Source organism: Astyanax mexicanus, chromosome 2, assembly GCF_023375975.1.
Source record: "Astyanax mexicanus isolate ESR-SI-001 chromosome 2, AstMex3_surface, whole genome shotgun sequence".
In the NCBI taxonomy this organism is placed as follows: domain Eukaryota; kingdom Metazoa; phylum Chordata; class Actinopteri; order Characiformes; family Acestrorhamphidae; genus Astyanax; species Astyanax mexicanus.
The window spans coordinates 62,931,180-62,952,550 of NC_064409.1; the positions used below are offsets into that span (position 1 = coordinate 62,931,180).

The window sequence follows — 21,371 nt, forward strand, 5'->3', positions numbered from 1 at the left end:
CAGCCGTGGTGTGTCCACTAAACTCCGTAGTTATAAACATCCTGAGGTTAGCAGCGCGCTAACTGACCTGTTTATAATGTAATCCGAGCAGTGCCTCCGTGACGCTGCTCTAAACTGCTGCTGTTAGCTGCTTGGGCTGAAAGATGAACTGTAGAGAGCTGTATTATCCGGTTAGTGGGGTTATTTTATTTCATACACAGAAGAACTTACAAATTTTTAAAAACGCTCCAGACTGGCTCAGCTGAGCCCTGTAGCCCGTGGCTGGGCTGTAGCTCTGACAAAGCAAAGACTGCGGGCTTGTGGTGCTGCAGCTGCAGCTCCGACTAGTGGTTGGATGAGGAACTGCTAAATCTGAGGAAATGCTAAATCTGTCACAGCTCACAATTTTTGATTTTATATTTATTAAGCCTTATTTCAGTATCAAACGTTTTGATCAAAGTTAATATAACTTATAAATTAAAAGGATTTATGTTAATAGAGCAACAAGCAACCATTTTTCCATGCAACTGTAATATTTGATTGAATAAATAGTATATTGAGAGTTATTTAACATTAAGGAGTAATTACATTCATTTTGTATTACATCTGGTTACATTTTCTTATATTTATAAGTTACATCTGGCCCTCAGAGGACAGCCAATATGCCAATGTGGCCCTCGGCAAAAATGAGTTTGAGACCCCTGTTCTAGCACAATTTTATTTTATTGATTATTTTTTTAATTAAGCTTCCGGTGCGGTATTACCTGACTCCCTAATGTCTGCAGTTCATATAACTGTAGTAGAAAATATTTTATAAGCACTTTCCTTTTTATTAAATGTTAATTCTCTCTATAGGATTTTCTAGAATCACAGCATGTGAGCTTCTTAAATTGTGTGCTGACCATGCATTACAGGAAGATGAGACATGCGTTCAGGATTTAAAACTGTTAACATGGCTTGGGTGTAAAGAGACTTGTATAGTTATATTAAATGTATATGCTGTGCAGTACATTTGCAGATGACAGGTTAGCTTATAATACATATATTTTGTGCTCATTGTTTTTTTTTCCAGGAGTACATTGGAGCATGTATCGTTCTGATAGCAGCTGTGGCCTCTATCACCAGTTCGCTTTACAATCACCTGTCTACTGGGCTGGTGGGTCTGGGACTGACCTATGCTCTAATGGTATGGGCTGCGAGACAGAATGTACACACAATTCTGTAGTTTTTGGATAAGAATGTTTAGACCTATAATCAGATTTTAATATTCGAAATTGATGCACATTTTTTATTGTTTTGACTGATCGTAGCTTGATTTGAATGTTTTCTCCTTTCTCACACTAAAACCTTTATGTCTTTTTTCTTTGTCTTTAAATGTTGTCAGGTATCAAACTATCTGAACTGGATGGTGCGTAACCTGGCTGATATGGAAGTACAGTTAGGAGCGGTGAAGAGGATTAATAACTTGCTAAAGACTGAGCCAGAGAACTATGAAGGACTGCTATGTGAGTGAAGGGCTGATGCTGACCCACATTCTACACAGAGAACTTGCTTTTATACTCTGCTTCTTTACTGTTTCCCTGCAGGCATGCTTTTTACTGGCCTTTGTTGTTGGCATCTTCAGATACTTAGTTCATTGTAGTCTCTTTCCCTTTCTCTCCACATCCACCTAGACGTGCCTTGTATATTTTTTTCTGTTGCACACACTTTTATCTCTGTGTGTTTGTATCATATTGACATTTCTCTTTCTGCCTATGCTGTATCCTTGCGCCCCCTCTAAATCTCAGCTGCGTCCCAGGTCCCAGAGGGCTGGCCCCAGCAGGGTGAGATTCAGATCCAAAACCTGAGCGTTAGATACGACAGCACTCTAAAGCCTGTCCTGAAGAATGTCAATGCCCATATCAAACCAGGAGAAAAGGTACAGCACAGCTTCGGATCACAGTATAAAAACTGTGAATAAAGCCTTTAAAAACAAATGCACTGAATTTGCTTAAAATATGCATCCTTCCACATGAATAAAATATGAGCACATTTGCTGCCGCAATTAATTAAACTGCACAGAATTCTGGTGATGAAATGGATTTTATTCATGTGGGACTTTTGCAACTTTAGATTTTGTGGTTTAATAGTAGTCAGAAATTAAGATGAAAACTGATTGATTCTATTTTAATGCACATGATTGATTCTAAAATGTATATATAGTTACAGCCTCTATTCTCTCTATAAGTGTGGCCATGATCCTCCTGTCTTATTGTCTTTTTCTACCACAGGTTGGCATTTGTGGCAGAACAGGAAGTGGAAAGTCTTCTTTCTCCTTAGCATTTTTCCGTATGGTGGATACCTTTGAAGGTATGAATTCAAAAGTATTTAATTTACTTTAATATTATTTCAGCTCAGTGTATATTAATACTTTGCTTTTGTGGCTTATTTTAACAGGGCGGATAATCATAGATGATATTGACATAGCAAAGCTGCCTCTTCAGACACTCCGGAGTCGTTTCTCTATCATCCTCCAAGATCCTATTCTCTTCAGTGGAACAATCCGGTAAGGCTCATTTCCAATTCTCTGCACTGAATTAAGCTTAACAAACATATTATATGTATTATGTTAAAGAAACGTGTTAGTCAAAAATGCTTACATGGCATTTACATAATTCCTGTTCTGGCCAGACTGAAGTACCCTGACCAAGCACACTTACAGTGACTGAAATCAATTAGCCACTAATTAGGAATGTGAAATGGTATCAGGCTAGCAGGTGTCTACTAGCATCATGTTACTGTCAGCACGTTTAGCTACACAAAACAGCTCTTCTTCTCTGTAGCGATGTGTGCTTACCCTTCAGGTGACTCATCTGTTTTAAAGACTGTTCTTCCACTGTGACCACTGTCCCAGTTGAGTCCCAGTGGAGACATATGCCATCTCTGGCTGGGGGTCCCCAAGATGCAGTTGGCTGCACTCTCATTGGACAGAAAAGGCAGCAGGGTGCCTCTTCCCCTGGTTACTTAGCAACCCATGAACCAATCAGGGCATTTGCTGGAGCTGTATGCTCTCCCCCGAGCACCCTGAGCTTTTTAATTATTCCGCTTTTTTGCTCAAAAATGGATGCAGTAGACACATGAGGGAGGAGGGTGCAAATATTTTCCTGTGCTGATTGGTGGTGTTGCTTGTGTTTAAGAGTTATGTTGTGCAGAGTGTGGTGAGAAAGAATGACAAGGAACTGATAATAAAATATTTATAAATTGTTGTTTCTTACTTGATTGTGTCATTAATTAAATGCTCTTTGTTTGTATTCAGTTTTAATCTAGATCCAGAGATGAAAGCTACAGACAGTATGCTTTGGGAAGCTTTAGAGATCGCCCAGCTTAAACCAGTTGTGAAAACTCTCCCTGGGGGTCTTGGTAAGAGATGTGTACTCTTAATTGAGACATGCAGGTTGTTGATGTATAAAAAAAGACCTTGGTTTTTAATGATTAGATATTTTCCTTTTTACCATTTTAAAAACATATACAGAATTAAGGTACTCAGGAAGCAAAGCCTTCTTTAAATATTATAAGAAAGATTTTGAGTGTTAAAAGCTAGATAGCCGACAGGGTTATGAAGAATTCATGGCTCATTTCTGAATTGCCAGAGATTTGGGTCTGGTGCAATTTAAGGAAGCTGCTTATGAAATACTCTGTCTGCCCACTCAACTGGAATAATAAAATTACCACTTATACCAGCTTACAGTCTTGTCACTAAAAATGGTGGTGCCATGAATGTAGTAGGACTTGTGTATGTTTTGGTGATTCATTGTGTTTTACCACAGGTTTTTTCTAAGGCAATTCCTAAAGGGTTTTCTGTGTTTCAGACGCCATGGTGACGGAAGGTGGGGAGAACTTCAGCCAGGGGCAACGGCAGCTGTTCTGTTTGGCACGTGCCTTTGTTCGCAAAAGCAGCATTCTCATCATGGATGAGGCCACTGCTTCAATAGACATGGCAACGGTGCGTGTGTATAAGACAGAGTGAAGCAGTGAGAAAAAGAAAGTGAAAAAAGCCCAAGGGCTTGACTCCATTCTCTTTTCTTGTGTTTCCTTCCCTTGCCAGTTATGTCACAATGCACTAGTCTCAGAATTATCATGTCTGCTTCAGCAAATGGAGCATGGCTGCAGTAAATGTAGTAGTAAATGCATCAAGTGCACTCGCTCCATTAAATAGCTGAGCTCACAGTCCTGCTTGGCAAGAAATCACTGTACTGAGCAATTCTGTGACTCTTATTAATGCTGATTTTAGCAGTTCTCAGTCTAAACTAAAATAAAATAACCCCTACAACAAACCCTCTAGAAAACTACACATATAATTTATAATAATATATGCAAAATGTAGCTCTCTTTTATTCCTTATTAATCTATTTACCACTAAACTTTGCAAACCATATATTGATCTGTTCCTTGTTTTACAGGAGAGCATTTTACAGAAAGTCGTGATGACAGCCTTCGCTGACAGAACTGTGGTCACCATAGCGGTGAGTATCCTGCACTACTATTACACTGTATTTTTAATAAGCGCTGTATTCATGATCCGAGACATGCATACTTGCATGGGTCGATTTCAGCTAACGTGTGCATTTTTTATTTTCTCCATTGCAGCATCGAGTGCACACCATCCTGAATGCGGACCTGGTGATTGTGATGAAGAGAGGGGTGATCCTTGAGTATGATAAACCAGATGTTCTCCTTGGTTGTGAGGACAGTGTATTTGCCTCATTTGTTCGTGCAGATAAATGACCGCTGAGGACTGCCCATTTAAAGTGCAATTCTACCATGTATTATTGTTTTGTATTTCACCAAACATCATATTTGTAAATAAGATGGAATTTCTTTACTAATAAAATATAAATGCCTATATATACACATGCCAATTTTCTGATCATTCATTATATTGTCACAATCATGTACAAAACGTACATCTTTAATTTTTTTTTTTTTTCTACACTTTTCCAAACATCCTGAATCTGGCAGGTATGTCATAAATTGTATTTAAAATTCATAATGAAGACCAATAGAAATTTTCCAAATGGAATAATATTTCCAAAAAAGTTCCATTGTAAAGTTGTCATTTTGGAGATTCAGTGTTTTGTGTGTGATGTGTATATATATATATATATATATATATATATATATATATATATATATATATATATATATATGTAAAATGTAATATCATGTACAGTTAAAACTGTTAAAAAGTTGATGTGGGACAAAACCTTTCATTGGAACTTAAGGGCCAAAAGCAGATATATTTTTCACTTACAATGTATACGAAATGCTCTGGTGTTTATATTAAACTTGAATGTGTGTGTACAATCTGTTAAAATAAGCCCTGTTTAAGTATAGACCATGATTTCCTTTTTTTTTTTTTTTTTTTTTAAGAAGTCTGGGTTAAATAGAGACCCCCCCCCCTCCATTCCCTCCCCGTGAGATCTTCACATAGTCTGAACAGGCGGTAGGCGACTCTAAGCATGGCTGACAGAATATCATGTTTCAAGTGACAGACAGCAGCAGCTGAATCGCTGGAAGCTGAATCTTCTCTGGGGAGCTCCTCACAGCAATGCTAGTGCAGGTGAATCACTCTTAATGAACAACTCGTTTAACTGAATCAGACGGAGCGTGCAGTTGTTAAATGTGATGTGTTTGTGTGAAACAGTGTGACTTTTAGAAATGTAGGTGAAGGAAATCTGGTGGGAAACAAGACGAATCGAAAAAATTGGATCAGCTCGATTGAAATAGTGAGAAAGAAACGAATCAGTAGAGTGTACTGATTCACACAAACGGATCGTTTGAATGGAATTAATAATAAACTGAATCGACTCGTGCAAGAATGTAGCGAATCGATGAGGAAAACAAGATGCTTAACAAAAGAACTGATCAGTCGATACGGAGGACTTCTTTGGAGTGCTTCATTACAGCGAGTCGATTCAGGAGTCGGTTCAGTGGAGTGAATTCACTCCAGTAGACGCATACACACAGACTGGAACTGGAAAGAATCGGATCTGTAAAGTGAGTCGCGCTGCCTGCCCGGGACAGGGACAGGGCAGCTGAGCGCGCGCATAGTTTTGGTGAGCAGCTGACGGCGCGCGCTGCGGGTGGGGGAGTTGTTGGTGAACCGGTGAACCAACCGGAGCGCAGCGCTGAACGTTTCCACCGACCGCGATGTTTACCTGGCGAGGATTTGCCGGCAGCAGCGGCAGAACCTGAGCGCGGCGAGCCTTAGCATGGGACAGCAGCAGCTATGCTGTCCAGGAAAGGACTTATCCCGGAGGACTTCGTGGTGACCCGGCTGGCCGAGGATGTCCTCCAGCCCAAATACAAGGCGAAGCAGCGCAAGGCGCGCTTCGTGGCCAAGAACGGCGCGTGTAACGTAGCGCACACCAACATCCGCGAGCAGGGTCGTTTCCTGCAGGACGTGTTCACCACGCTGGTGGACCTTAAGTGGCTGCACACGCTCTTCATCTTCACCATGTCGTTCCTGTGCAGCTGGCTGCTGTTCGCCATGATCTGGTGGCTCATCGCCTTCGCGCACGGGGACCTGGACGCGGGGCGGCGCGAGGACGCGGTGCCGTGCGTCACCGACATCCACTCGTTCACGTCGGCCTTCCTGTTCTCCATCGAGGTGCAGGTGACCATCGGCTTCGGGGGGCGCATGATCACGGAGGAGTGCCCCTCGGCCGTGCTCGCGCTCCTTGTGCAGAACATCGTGGGCCTTGTTATCAACGCCATCATGCTGGGCTGCATCTTCATGAAGACCGCGCAGGCCAACCGGCGCGCGGAGACGCTCATCTTCAGCAAGCACGCGGTGGTGGCCGCGCGCAACGGCCGCCTGTGCTTCATGTTCCGCCTGGGCGACCTGCGAAAGAGCATGATCATCAGCGCCACGGTGCGCATGCAGCTCGTGCGCCGCGGCGGCACGGACGAGGGCGAGGTGCTGCCGCTCGAGCAGGTCGACGTGCAGACCGACAACCCGGTGGGCACCAACGCCATCTTCCTGGTGTCGCCCCTCATCATCAGCCACGTGATCGACCGCAGCAGCCCCTTGTACGACGTGTCCGCCGCCGACCTGCAGCGCCAGGACCTGGAGGTGGTGGTGGTGCTGGAGGGCGTGGTGGAGACCACCGGCATCACCACACAGGCAAGAACGTCCTACGTGTGCGACGAGATCCTGTGGGGGGAGCGCTTTGTGCCCACCGTGTCCGAGGAGGACGGCATGTACGCCGTGGATTACTCCAAGTTCGGAAACACGGTGCGGGTCCCCACGCCCACCTGCAGCGCCAAGCAGCTGGACGAGGAGGGCGGACTGGCCAGATTCAAGCCCCTCAGAGACGCTGCGGCTGCGGGCAGGAGCTCGGTACGCAGGAGAGTGAAGAAGCAGCAGAGCACCTTCACAGTGGAGTGAGAACTCTTATTTTGGAGTGGAAACAGGAGGCACTGACGCGTGTGAATGTGTTTGTGTGTGTGTGTGTGTGTGTGTGTGTGAGTGTAAACGGGCTAAAATAAAAGAGAGAGGATGCACGAAACTGGGATTTTTGCCTGGTGGGATAGAGAAGATTTCCTCCCTGCTTGTAACGTTAATCCTGACCAGTGCTTAACCCACTAATGTCCACAGCTGCCCTTCATAAAAGAGGGATTCAGAAGATGTATTAATTTTTCTAGTTTATTTTTAAAGGGAGAAGGTATGGGTAGTCATTCAGAGTGGTCAGATATGAAACTTTATTATTTATTAATGTACTATTTAATGTAGGCTGTTTTATATATAGCATTTTTACACAGCTTTACAGAGAGATCTGGGTGTGAGCCCAAGTAAGCCTTGTAAGCCGAGAGAGCCATAAATGTCACCATCATCAGCATTATACACTGACATGCCAAACATCATGGGGCATGGGACTTAATGGTTTATGTGTGTGGATCCTCCTGCAGTAAATTTCTTGAACCATGTGGTCAGTTCTAGCCAGACTTCACCATTCTGACTGATCATTGCTATCCACTGTGCTGTCCACTGTTGGTAATAGTAATAAAATTTCCCAATTCATCTGGTGCCCACTACTAGACCTCACTTAAACTCATGTTGAAGATAATTCATGTTGGCCTGCCATGACCACACTGGCCGGGCTAACAGTTCCCGTGACTTTTGGCATGTCAGTGTACTGTGTATATCTCAGGAGTCAGGTGTATGTGAATAAAGCTCCCTGATGTGGGAAGTTTTTATCTCTAAGCCCCACAAATGCAAAAATGTCCCATATTAGTCTAATTTATCAAACCCCTCCTCACCATCACTGTACAGGAATCTGTAGCCCGCTGGTGTGTTTCTCTACACTGACCCAGTTCACATCAGATCACTCTGAATGACTGTCTGCATGCAGAAAATTATGAATTATGAGGGGAAAAAAACTTGTAGAAATCTGCTCTGTAGATGACCCATCAAATCTACTTTGCTGAGATATTTGTCAAATTAATCAAACACTTTCTATCACGAAGTATTAGTTTTTTGTAACATGAGAAAGATGTTAACAAATTAACAAAAATATTTGAAGTGTGAATATTATATTTTGCCAAAAGTTAAAATTAGTACAGTTAAATGTTTATTTATTTAAAAACTAAGACTTTAAATGGGTGAATGTAATATTTCTGAATGGGTTCAGAAATATTACTAAAACAAACTTTATTAGCTTTATTTGGGAATCAACTAAAAAAAATATATTCCAAATAACTGTAAATAATAATAAATCTACAGATCAATTCATCATAGATTTTGATTGGACCATTAGAAGTGAAAAAAAAAAATGGAGATAAAGGTTCTTTGCATGACTCTGGTGCTGAATAATACTAGCTAATAGCTAATAAAGAATGCTTTAATTTTCCCAGCTCTAGAGTACGTATGGGGGGGTATTTTGTACTTAATCTTAATCAGTACTATTTATGTACTATAAAACAGAACAGAGCTTTGGAAAGTATGAGAATACAGAAAATGCAGTTGTTTGTAGAGTAGCTAGTTTACAGATTGGGGTGAAGGCTGCTGCTTTTTTATGCACGCTGATGAATGTGCAGATAATTTTAATCCCCTTTTAATCAAATTTAATCAATAATTTAAGGGCTGCTATAGGTGACATCAAGGCCAGGGAAGCCTAAAAGAATGTGAATGGGACTGTGTGTGTGTGTGTGTGGATGTGAGGGAACTGTTTATTTGCTTCCCTACTTTATGGACACCACAATGATGTTCAAAAATATATATGCACCTTTAGATAGTCTAGTTCTAAAATATTCTGTCTGGAAAAGCACATTTAATAAAGGCCTTTTTTCGGTAGGGTATTGGATGAATGGGTGCATAGGGGCAAGTCTGATCTATATTTTTGCTAGAGGTGCTACATTACAGTGGGATTATTTTTTATTCATATCCCATTTAAACCCTGTATGTAAGATCACACTTTTACTAAAGACACTGATGCAGCAATCATAGTTTAAATGTTTAGTTCAAAATTGAACTAAACTTTTAATATTACATATATACAGCTCTGGAAAAATAATAAGAGACAACTTAGAAATTATGAGTTTCTTTGATTTTACCAAATTGAAAACCTCTGGAATGTAATCAAGAGGAAGATGGATGATCACAAGCCATCAAATCAAACTGATCTGCTTGAATTTTTGCACTACAAGTGGCATAAAGTTATCCAAAAGCAGTGTGTAAGACTGGTGGAGGAGAACATACCAATATGCATGAAAACTGTTATTAAAAACCAGGATTATTCCACCAAATCTCTTTATGAATATGAACTTGTTTTCTTTGCATTATTTGAGGTCTGAAAGCTCTGCATCTTTTTTGTTATTTCAGGCATTTCTCATTTTCTGCAAATAAATGCTCCAAATGACAATATTTTTATGTGGAATTTGAAAGAAATGTCAATAGTTATATATAGAATAACTCAAACATATACCTATAAATAGCAAAATCAGAGAAACTGATTCAGAAACTGAAGTGGTCTCTTATTTTTTTCCAGAGCTGTATATCTGCTGTATGTTAAAAGTTCACTGTTCTGCATTAGGATTTATTGCTAAAAAATAAACCTAGCGTTTTAAGGGTTAATGCACAAAAAAGTACAAAATAATATGAATTTTAATATCTTGCAGAAACTGAGTTTCATATGTTGTATATCACAGAACATATGCAGCGTTCTGTAGCCAGATATAGATGCAGGTCAAGGCTGAGATGATGTGTTCAGGGCTGAGGCAGGTTTTCTTGCTATTGCTGAAGGTCAGTGCCACGGCAAAGGAAGCCATGAAATGTGATCTGCATCAAGGAGACTGCAGCAGAACCCACAACTGAACACACTGTATCTGCACAACAGACCTATAGAGATTTTATATTTATTTGGCCACCAAATATCCACTATTATTTAAAATGTTTTTATTTTCACTCTGTTCCAGACCTGCGAGTAATCTGTCCGTTATGAAAAAAGCAATATTTTGTATTTGCTTCTCTTTTTAATACACCCCAGGCTTCATAAATGTCATGAATTCCCAAAGTGCTCTGCTGTCAAATATTAGATTTTCTGTCTCTGAATATCAGACATGCATGTTTGAATGCAGATTTCTCTCAGGGTATTAGATGCTTGAATGCATTATATTATTAGTCTGCCATAGCTGAATGCTCGGTGTGTGCACTCTGTGGTACACAGGATCTGGTGTGCAATAAACTGGATTGTTCATATTAAGTGTTCTTGTATTTGGGTCTATTTTTAGTAGTTATTTAGCAGCTGGACATGGTTCTTCTGGGATAAAATAGGAAACAGTGACACCTGCTGGAGAAACAGAGCAGTTACACCTTTTACTATCAGTTATAGCCACAATTATACTGTGAATATACAGCTCTGGAAAAAATCAAGAAAACACTAAAGTTTTTGAAGATTTTGCTATTTATAGTAAAATGTATGTTTTAGTAAAATGAACATTGTTGTTTTATTCTAGAAACTACAGACAACATTTCTCCCAAATTCCAAATAATAATGTTATTTAGAGCATTTATTTGCAGAAAATGAGAAATGCGTGAATTAACAAAAAATATGCAGAGCTTTCAGACCTCAAACAGTGCAAAGAAAACAAGTTCATATTCATAAAGTTTTAAGAGTTCAGAATCAATATTTGGTGGCATAATCACTGTTTTCATGCATCTTTGCATTTTCTCTTCCACCAGTCTACTGCTTTTGGATAACTTTATGCCACTCCTAGTGCAAAAATGCAAGCAAATAAAAAAAAAACTCATCTCAAACTCAGTTTTGAGTGGTTCTAATTTTTTTTTCCAGAATTGTATTGTGGAATTCATTATGTAGGGTCAGTTCTTCAAATTTTGTCCAAATTGGTTGGACAAATCAACCAAAATGACATAATATAGACTTACATTAAATATTATTGTTTTCCTCTATTTTGGTAAAGCTACTATTTTGGAGATACAAGGCTTTGAATCCCAGAAACAATATGATGCTTCATTGAAACAAAAAAATAAATCCATCTAGCAGCAGAAAAGGATTCATCTGGACCCTAAAAAAAAAACCCAAGGTAAAACAGTAGAGTCATTTTTAAAATCTTTTATTAGATTATAATTTGCAGAGCTTAAAATAATAAATTGCTTTAACTTAGATAATTAAAATACATAAAAGAAAGCCAGAACTTAAGAACCCTGCAAATAAAAGGTCAAAAATAAATAAAATAAAAAAAGAGGAAACAAATCTCCCTCCATAGAGGCTAATCTGAAGTTATCCACTTGCGATTTTCTTTACATAGTTACAATCTATTTCTTATAACTGCAAGCAGAATGTGCATGTTCTACACACGTGTAGCCGTAATGTTCATGACCTCTTTGATAAACATAAAAAATAAAAACAAACTGTAAAGAAAAAGAGAATAAAAGGCTGCAACCCTGGAGGATGGATCCTCAATGCATTGCCACAAAAACCATCTGCACTGTTTATTCACACATCAACCAATCATCAGTCTCACCCATTCTGAATGCAATCATAGCACATTCTACCAGCTTCACGCTGATCACTGAGTGTGAGAGAGAAGAGATGACCATACCGCTCATCATCAGCCTTCTTTCACCAGGACATTCATTTCTGGTGTTCAACCTTTCATTATCATCATCATGTGACCTTTCTAACGTTTCAGAACATCACTGTGAATGAGGGAATGGGAAGAGAGGGAAAGAGATAGAGGGAGAGGGAAAGAAGGGAGGAGGAGATTGGAGGGCTAAGGGGCGATGAAGAGACGACAGAACAAGTGAACTGGAACCGGCTTCATGAAGGAATGAGTGTTTATGGTTTAGTCTCAGTCATGGAGAACTAACAGTCAGGGCAGGTTAGGTTCTATGAGTTTATTTAATACATCACTAACACAGCTCTTCAATCCTGGACCTGGTGTGATTTAAGAGGATTCCCTGCACACTCACTGAAACGCTGAAAGAGCTCATTAATGAGCTGAATCGGATGTGAGAAGAGAAAGCCATACATTAGCAGGGCAGAGGGGCACCAGGACCAGAATTGAAAACCCTGGTCTAATAGCAGAGACAGTGCTTTAGCCTTGAGCCGATTTATGCTTCTGCATGGAGTGTATGCAGGAGCATATGCATAACCCTGTGTACAGCTGCATACCTACACCATAGCCTTTGCTATAGCCTGGCATGCACTTCCCTAAAATGTAACTATGCAACATGATGACCGCAATATCTGTAATTGGCCATTGAGTATTGGATTCCAGCATTTCTACCTCCGCAGTGTATCTGCAGAGTGATGCAGACACAACAGTGCAGGCCACCTGCGCAGGCTATGCGTCGACTCAAAGCAGAACTACTAACCGGCTTTCTGTCTCATGCATTAGGCAATGCGAATGCATCCAAACTGAAAACAGCCATCCTCACAAACCTCAGATCCACCAAGAATGTGCACGAAAATAAATAAAAACAAAAACATAAAAGCGCTAAAAAATAAAATAAAAAGAATAGAAATAGTTCCTAGTTAGATTGCAGGTAGGTAGACATGTGGGGCTATTTGTTATTGGGGGGGGAATTCCACACCAGTGTGCACTGGTCAGAGGCACTGCCTTCCCCCAAGCTCCGCCCCTTCCTCTGATTCTTACGGTGGTCAAAAAGTCATCAGGATGTCAAAGGGTCTGCGAGTCCTGCCAGCAGCCCGGCCCTGCCCAGGGCCTCCTCTCACTCCCTCTTCATCCTCCTCTTCCTCCGCGCTAAAGGGGCTCGGTGGCTGTGCGGGCGGCTCATCTCTCAGTCACGTGGTTCTGTTGTGGGGAGGGGGGCAGGGGGGTGCACAGCACTTCTGACAGGTCGTCCATGATGCACGTCTCCTTAGGGTCGACCAGATTGAACTCCCTCACAAAGACGATGAAATGTGCGTACAGCGTGTTCAAGTGTCCCTGCAGCTCCAGCGCCACCGTCTCCTTAAAGTGTGCCCAGTAGATGTGCGCCAGCACGTGGAACAGGTACCGGCAGATCTTCTTCACCAGAGACTCGAACGAGTTGGGGAACTCTTTACCTGCAGGAGGAGAACACAGAGAGGGCACAGAGATGTTAAAAAGCACCGCAGAATCACTGTGTGTTGGTAATTCTAGTAATGGAACAAACAGAAGCTGCTGGTTTTTGCATTTCCAGGGATTTGTTGTTTTGTTCTGGTTAATTTCCACAGAATCAGGGATTAACCCTCCTATTATCTTTGGAGTCAATTTGACCCCATTTATTGTTTAGCCTCTCTGAAATAAAACGATTGTTATAATTTTTGTGCTTTATAGTTTACAGAGGACCACCCATTAAATACGATTAGACTAAGTACATTGTCAATTTCTGTAAATTAAATTTATAATTAGAATTCTTTTTTAATGGGACAATTTTTGTAACATTTGTTTTACCTGAACAATCGAATTTGTATACTAATTAGGGTAGAATAACGAGAACACTGACAATTGTACTACTTCCCCCTGCTTTAGGCCCTGATCTAACAACACAATACTTATATGTAATCTAACCAAAGGGAGTTAAAAAAAAAAAAAAAAAAAAACCTGACACAAAATCTTGTTTATATTATAATGTTTATATTATAAAATTAAAATCATTTTCTGGATGTAAACGGCTTAGGTCAAACTGACCCCAAAGATATAAGATATAGTAGATTTAAGAATAACAGGAGCGTTATTTTCATTCCAGCCTATTCTGAAAAAAAATAAATAATAATGTTCAACAGTGGTTTCTCCATTAGAGGGCGCTAAAGTTTGACACACATCTCTCTGAAACATTGACTAAACAGCAGGGGACAGTGCCTTAAAGCATTTTCACACTTGTCCTAAATACACGTCCACACCCAGGACAGTTTATGAGCTGGTTTGGGGGAGGGGCTCATTATCACTGGTTTGCTTTCCCACAGAATTAGTCTATTTGTTGGTCAATTTTCTGCTTGTATTTTTGGAAATTGGTAGGAGCCTTAAGAGGCTATTTTGACAGGAGGTTAATTCACCAGTAACCAGTAAATAGTAAATGTAATGAATAAGTGTTGTTTTTATGTGTATGAGGCCTTGCTAGAGGCCGACAGTTAAGTACGTAAAAACATTTTTTTGGAAACAATAAAAAATGTTTACTACTTATTACCTGTTAAGCTTCTCCTGCTTTTAGTACAAAAACATTATTTGTTTTGTCTAATATATTATAGAAACAGAGTGATGCTTAAACCTGGTTCTACGGTACCACAACCTTAAATTAAATGTAACAATTAAATTAAAAAATGGCTTGTTAATTAGTTGATTCGTTTTTTTGTGAAGCTGGAGAACCTACCCGTCCCAAGGCCTAAAACCAAGGGCAACTTACTTTTATAGAATACACACCAAAACAAATTTATTTTTAAGAGGGGAAAAAACTATTATAAAACTAATATAAAAGAAAAGTACAATGAATTCAAAAGAGCATTATTATTATTATTATTATTATTTTTTTTTTTTATGTATTTATTTTTTACTGTTTGCAACCCGCCCAGACTGTCTCCGTAACCTACAGGTTAGAGAAGGTGATGTGGGTCCAGAAGGTCACCTTTAAAGGTTCTCATGTTCCAAGAAAACTATCCTGTGCATTAACATAAACGTTCCTTTACCCCCAATTGCTCTTTATGGCTGATACAGAAATGGCTGACCATCAATAAAAAACCGGGAAGATGTTTTTCCTGCCATATTCAGCTGTATAGGTTTGTGTTTCACTGCCATAGATGGGCTAGATTCCATGGTATTACTGTGGAATATGTAAAGTATGCAGAGCTTCAGGATCAGGAAGATGCTTCCCTACACCTCCACTAGGTGGTGCTACTTTCTCAAGGTAACTTCAGACAGAACAGCAAAAATGTAAGTGTGCATTAAAACCCACAGGGTGGCAGTGCACTCCACTCACCGTATTTCGTTGGGAAGATTTCTTCATCTGTCACTAGTTTCTGCACTAAACTCATGACAAAGTCCACATACTGAGGAGCTGTGCACTTGGTCTTCTTCCCCCTCTCATCATACCAGTAGTATATTCTGCACACAGACAGGAGAGAAGAGACAGATGTTCATATAGCACAAAATATACAAATCTAAAAAAAACAAACAAAAAAAAACAATCAAAACTACATAAAGCTTCATTACCAAGAGTTAAGAGCAACCAAGTGCCTCCACTAATCACCTAATCACCCCATTAAACCTCTCAGCAGTAGAACTGTGCCATTCCACCGAGCTGCAGGTTGGAAGTAATAGACTGGAATTCCTCTGCCATCAGTGTGTTTAAGGAGGCGTGCAGTGAGAGGGCCCGACAGGAGAGCGCAGGGTGGAGGGCCTCCAAGGCCTGTAGACATTACAAATCCCCAGGAATGTAGAATCTTCACATAGCTGACCAAGCTACACAGACCCACTGACCGCTAACCAATGCTAACAACGCTAACAATTCTGTTTAATAGAGAATGTTTCACGGATGAACACACAGCTGACAGACTGGGGCAAGGTGAAAAACGCCAACCCATATAAGTGCTGAAAAGCTAAACTGAAATAATTAAGTCAATTAAAGCCTAACCAGAGCCCACAAAACAACAGGCTTTGAAGGAGAGAGCTGCTAAACAGGCTCAGCTAGTGGCTCAGAGCACATAACAGCTTTTCAACTGCCATCATCTACAACACAAAACATTGCGTTATACTCAGCCTGGACCAAAAAAAAAAAAAGTCACCACTATAAATCACACTGTAATATTAGCTTTGATTGCTGCATTTGCACACTTGCTGTGGCACTGATTCAATAAGCTTCTCAAATCCAGTGCTGCATTCATTTTAAAGAAAAACTTAAAGAAAAGTATACTTTATCCAATAAGAACAGTAACTTCTATAGTATAACACACTGCTTTCTAGTGTTTGGGGTATAAACACAACACAAAATTAACCACTTGACTTGCATATTTTGTTGTGAAATAAAACAGTATTGCAAAACTTATCAGGGGGATAATATCAGGATACTTCAATATATATATATATATATATATATATATATATATATATATATATATATATATATATATATATATATATATATATATATACACACACACACATATTTTCCTATTTTTTTTTACCCCCTTTTTTTCTATATGTGCGAGTATGTGTTTTGAAATATACACGCTGTACATCATTTTTTTTGCGCAATACCTTTAAAAGGTTCTTCACACATCTCACTGCACACGTCTTTTACAAAAAAACATTTGTAACAAAGTGGTTCTCTGCAAATAGCTCTGCTGCAGCTTGATTTTTGAGTAAACTTGAAGTAGAATCTTATATTTAAAATAATTTTGTGAAATATGATCCAGTTTGCCTCGTCAAACGTTGCAGTAATGTCCAGCTTATTATTAGAAACCAAAAGCAGTAAAACACAGCAGCTCTTTGTGCTGTCAGAATTTAGAAAAACTTTTTAGAAAAGCTTAAATTAGAAGAAAGCTAAAGGAGAAAATGAGCTGAAATTTCTGCCTGAAGCTAATAAGTGTCAGAACAGTGTCACAGGCAGTGTTGATCACAGGCTCTTACACCTCACTGTCTGTGTATTTCACCTCTGGTGTGATTTTGGGGTAAATGGAAAAAAAAGCAGTTCTTATTTCAAAAACTTTACTTTTTAAACTTGAAGATAAAACATTATTTAAAATATTTTTAGAGCAGTTTTCTATGGATACATTTGTAGGGGGAATTTTTTTTTATTATAAATGCTTAAAATCTACAGAAAACTATAGAGTTTGACATCATAAACATCTGGAGATTCACTTAAATCCTGTGTGTAGTTAAATATTAAAATCACTAACTCTGTCAAATATAAATAAATAAATATCTGCTTCTTATTGCTACTTACAACACCAGGTCATCATACAACACAGAAACGAGACAAGTGTGTCATCATGAGCACCTTCAAATTATAAACTGGTGACAGTAAGTGACATGTGACCTGAATAATAATCACAGCTGTTGAGACACTGTGGTGACGTCACCTGCGGAGGTGGTTTTGATGAGTAAAGCCGATCTCACTAGTTTACAGACTGCACTAGAGCGGTTCGAGTAGTGTGTGGGGGTGAGGGGGAGGTTTCAGTAGACGGAGATCAGGTTCTACAGGGTCAAGGTGTGATCATGAGTCACCTGCGGAGGACCCACCCTGCAGGTACACACTCAATACACACATGCACACCCCTCTAAACCTCTGGCCAAACAGGGCCGGCTAGTTCGGTGAGGAATTTAAAAAAGAAAGAAAAACACCACACAAATAATCCTTTAGTCACAGTAGCTAAAAGTTGAACACTTACAAAATATTCAAATCAGACAGGCATAAAATCAACTATAGTTAAACTATTGAATAAAAACAAAACTGAACTAGAATACAATACAAAAAAGCCTGACAGTAAAACCATATGCAAGTTAAATTAAATGACCATATAATAATAGGAGTTTTTGTAAATCATATTAGAACTAATGGAACCATGATGCCCACCCCATTCTTTAGCTCAGTTTATTTTAAAACACAGATTTTTATTTATTTATTTATTTTTAACTAGGGATGCACCAAATATTCACCATTTAAAAGTATTATACAGATAAAAAAAAACAACAACAAATAAATTGTGCTTTTGGAACTGAATAAGTGAACACAATAACAATTAATACACAAGAATGACTCATTCATTATTAAGTCAGTTTGTTGGCTTCTCTGCCGGAATGTTAAAATTTCCAGTTTCCAATAAAATTATAAATTAGTAATTGTATTTTAGTCAAGTTTTATTTATATAATAGTAAAACAAAAGTGGCACAATTATTAAAATATTATTAACACACGTTTGGCATTCACCATTGTGCCTTTTACTAATGGTTCAGACAAAAAAAAAAACAAATAAATCAATCAAACAATTAATAAATTCAGTGCATCCCTAATTTTACACACAACAGTCCAAAAAAAAGAAGGGTTTCTAGATATGATTGTGTGCCAACTCATACTGTACGTTCCAGGTCTGCCTTAACCTAATTCCCTCTCACAGACCTCTCTCCAGAAAAATGAGGCCACAAGGAAACATGACAGTTTGGCTGAGAGAGAATCCGATCCTGAACACAGACTGCCAGACTACTTTAAACACTAAACCTGTATTGCTAAATTACCCAATATCAGATTCTCATTTCACTCTAAATACATCATGTCACCGTCTAAAATACATGATGATCATGGATCTATTCAAAACATTGTATCAAAACAACCCTGCCCCAAACGTTCCTATTTTGAATCCCATTTACATTTTTAACAAGATTCGTTCAGGTACTTACGTATTACAGGCCGTCATGGCTAGACATGTGTCACCAGTGCAAAACTCTGAGATTGTGCTATACTGCAGGTTGATGAGATTGAAAAATGTTGTTGCTGTGGAGAACACAGAAAAAAGAGGAACTGTGAGCAAAACAATAAGAACTAACTGATGAGCATCAAATGACAAACATCACACAACTCTACTCTCACAAAACATTTACATCTGAATGTGAGCTTTTGAGGAAACTCTGTTCACATTAAGATTAAATAATATCCATTAAGTGACATTCATAAGTAAGTGTTCTAAAATAACAATCAGAATAAATAAGCAGCTTTCCTTCTAAAGTTCATCACACAATGAAAAACAAACCCAACGAGTAGAGTGGGTTTCTACACCTCACTCGGCAGGAAGTTGTTTGTTTATGAGCTCAGCCAAACAAAGCCTCTACTAACGTCCCTGACGCTCTTTAACAAGGGTCAAATAGAAAATCTGTTTATGTAGTAAAGCAGATCAGCTGGGCTAACTTACTGTTGCTGGCAAGCCATTCATTGAGGTCTATCTCTCTGGGTAACACCACCAGCTCTTTGAGGTCGAAGTCCACCACCCGCACTTTAGTGTACTCCGGCTCCAAATAGTGCTTCTTCTCCTCGGCTGGAGGCTTCTTTCCATTGGGCTTCGTTTTAGACTTCCTACAAAACACACAAAAAGAAGCACAATTAAGCTACATTCACACAAGCTTTAATTAAGTCCCCTTTTTAAGCATTTAGTCCTTTTGAGCGCATCAGAAACATTTAGCCTATGCTGCATTACATAAGCCTCACATTTGCTCAGATCAGATTTAGCCATCTTGACTGTTCACATTCAGAAATGTAAGGGATCTGTATCTGTCTAATGTGAACTAATCTGTCCTTGACACAACATGCATGTGCACACTGGTATGTTTATGCATGTCATTCTTTGTCCTTCCACTGACTATTATCACAGCTGTTCCTGACCTCCATTGTCGTTTCCCACGCTGCCAGTGCTGGCTAATGACAACACTACTAAGCACATATGTGGAGTCAAAAAGATGTAGGAAATCTGATCAGACCATTCACATTCACCAAACGGATACGAATCTGATCCAGGACCACATACTGTATAAAAGCGGCTTAAATCAAATTAGAAAATATAAGATTCGACAACGCTGGAAAAAAAAACCCTACATAAAATCAGATCTGTGCACAACTCTTACCAACCCCCCTCCCACACCAAACCCCCCCCCCCCCCCCCAAAAAAAACAAAAAAATTTAATTCACTTCAGTCTGGTAATGTGAACGCAGCATTAAAAAGCAGGCTAGTAGAAGTTGAAGGAAAGGAACATTCCACAACACTTAAACGTCAGGTGTGAAAGCAGTTTTATACGTCCAGCACAACTTTTAAAGCGTAAATGTTAAAACCACATGGCGGTGGCAGTTTCCCGCTGTAAACAGGCTGTGACTGAGGTCAGTGGTCAAGGGTCGAGCTGGGAGGCGTTAACAGGATAATAAAGGATGAAGAGAGATACAGTACTACAGAGGAACAATGTGTTTAGGAAAACTGTAAACACTGGGTTTCTTTCTCTCTGGGCTGCACTATTAACTTAGCATAGACTAAAAAGTCTTAGCGGTTCTTCACACCCAACTAACCCTCCAAAAACCACTCCTTTCCTCTCATATTCCCCCTTTCTTGCACTTGGCAGTGCTACTGTGCTTACATTTAGATTTTTTGCAGGAATGGAACAGACCTTCAGTGTACTCCCATAATTTACTGCTCTTTTTGTTGACCTTAATTTCCGGCTTCTCCAAGCCTCTCCACGCCTGCTCGCTCAATGCTGTGTAATCATCTCCCACTCAAATATTCTTGGCCTCCTTCTCTCTTCCTCCCTTTCACACTGGCTACCTCCCATTCCGGGATGAACCGCTTAAACCAGGACCATGACTTATCTTTAACTTATCCTTAACCCACAAACAACTTATTTAGAGACTGGCCAACATGTTAAGTGACTGTCTGTTTGCAAGGATTCACTTTATTATAGATATTATGCAGCATCCGAGCTTGATTTATGCTTGTGTTAAAGCACAGCTCTGAACCCTAACTGGTTTAAATCTAAATAAACTTGCATGTAAGTAGAAAAATAGACCAGAGAAGCATCAGCATTCTTTTAAGGTGCACCGACATCTACCTTGTTCGGTCTGGACCTTTTCTCAGAAACAAAATAGTGCGATAGGGGCTAAAAACCATGATCCGGACCAAAGAAAATGTGATCTTAGCCCAGGATTTAGGCTGTCTGTAGTGTGAAAACACTTTGTACATGGTTCAGACTTTGCACCAAATCTAAAACGTTGAGATAGTTGAGGCTATAGTTACCCATTAAAGGAGAACTCTGGCTTTAAATAAGCTTGTTGTGCACTGTTAAAATTATTAATGCCTCGTTTTAAATGTCAGGGCTTTCTGGATTCTACTTTTGAGCCTGGATACCAGTGTTAAAGAAAGCGAATTATCTGCAGGGGCAAG

The 21,371-nt window shown here is 39.5% G+C and overlaps 3 protein-coding genes across 10 annotated transcripts in view; 2 read left to right on the plus strand and 1 right to left on the minus strand.

Annotated features, from left to right (window-relative positions):
* Window positions 1–4,867, plus strand: part of abcc8 (ATP-binding cassette, sub-family C (CFTR/MRP), member 8) — a 52,726-nt gene extending 47,859 nt beyond the window's left edge. For all 5 annotated transcript variants that reach the window (XM_022672124.2, XM_049474707.1, XM_022672126.2 and 2 more), the window contains 9 exons: window positions 1,052–1,165; window positions 1,364–1,484; window positions 1,767–1,897; window positions 2,250–2,328; window positions 2,416–2,524; window positions 3,275–3,378; window positions 3,828–3,961; window positions 4,419–4,481; window positions 4,606–4,867. In XM_022672124.2, the coding sequence (XP_022527845.2) occupies window positions 1,052–1,165; window positions 1,364–1,484; window positions 1,767–1,897; window positions 2,250–2,328; window positions 2,416–2,524; window positions 3,275–3,378; window positions 3,828–3,961; window positions 4,419–4,481; window positions 4,606–4,743 (993 nt within the window). In that variant the 3' untranslated portion in view covers window positions 4,744–4,867. The remainder of the gene's footprint in view (window positions 1–1,051; window positions 1,166–1,363; window positions 1,485–1,766; window positions 1,898–2,249; window positions 2,329–2,415; window positions 2,525–3,274; window positions 3,379–3,827; window positions 3,962–4,418; window positions 4,482–4,605) is intronic.
* A 593-nt stretch (window positions 4,868–5,460) lies between these two features.
* kcnj11 (potassium inwardly rectifying channel subfamily J member 11) lies at window positions 5,461–8,041 on the plus strand. Its single transcript, XM_022672127.2, has one exon. The coding sequence runs from the start codon at window positions 6,248–6,250 to the stop codon at window positions 7,406–7,408; it is 1,161 nt and encodes a 386-aa protein (XP_022527848.1). The 5' UTR covers window positions 5,461–6,247; the 3' UTR covers window positions 7,409–8,041.
* Window positions 8,042–11,576: 3,535 nt separating this feature from the next.
* The window catches only part of mob2a (MOB kinase activator 2a), a 66,678-nt gene continuing 56,883 nt past the window's right edge, over window positions 11,577–21,371 (minus strand). For all 4 annotated transcript variants that reach the window (XM_007228089.4, XM_007228088.4, XM_007228087.4 and 1 more), the window contains exons 2-5: window positions 19,365–19,525; window positions 18,856–18,949; window positions 15,440–15,564; window positions 11,577–13,550 (exon numbers count right to left, since the gene is read on the minus strand). In XM_007228089.4, coding sequence (XP_007228151.1) covers window positions 13,276–13,550; window positions 15,440–15,564; window positions 18,856–18,949; window positions 19,365–19,525 — 655 coding nt within the window. In that variant the 3' untranslated portion in view covers window positions 11,577–13,275. The remainder of the gene's footprint in view (window positions 13,551–15,439; window positions 15,565–18,855; window positions 18,950–19,364; window positions 19,526–21,371) is intronic.

Excerpts from the sequence above, each read along its gene's own strand:
- kcnj11 (XM_022672127.2), top strand. The coding sequence starts at position 6,248 with ATGCTGTCCAGGAAAGGACTTATCCCGGAGGACTTCGTGGTGACCCGG.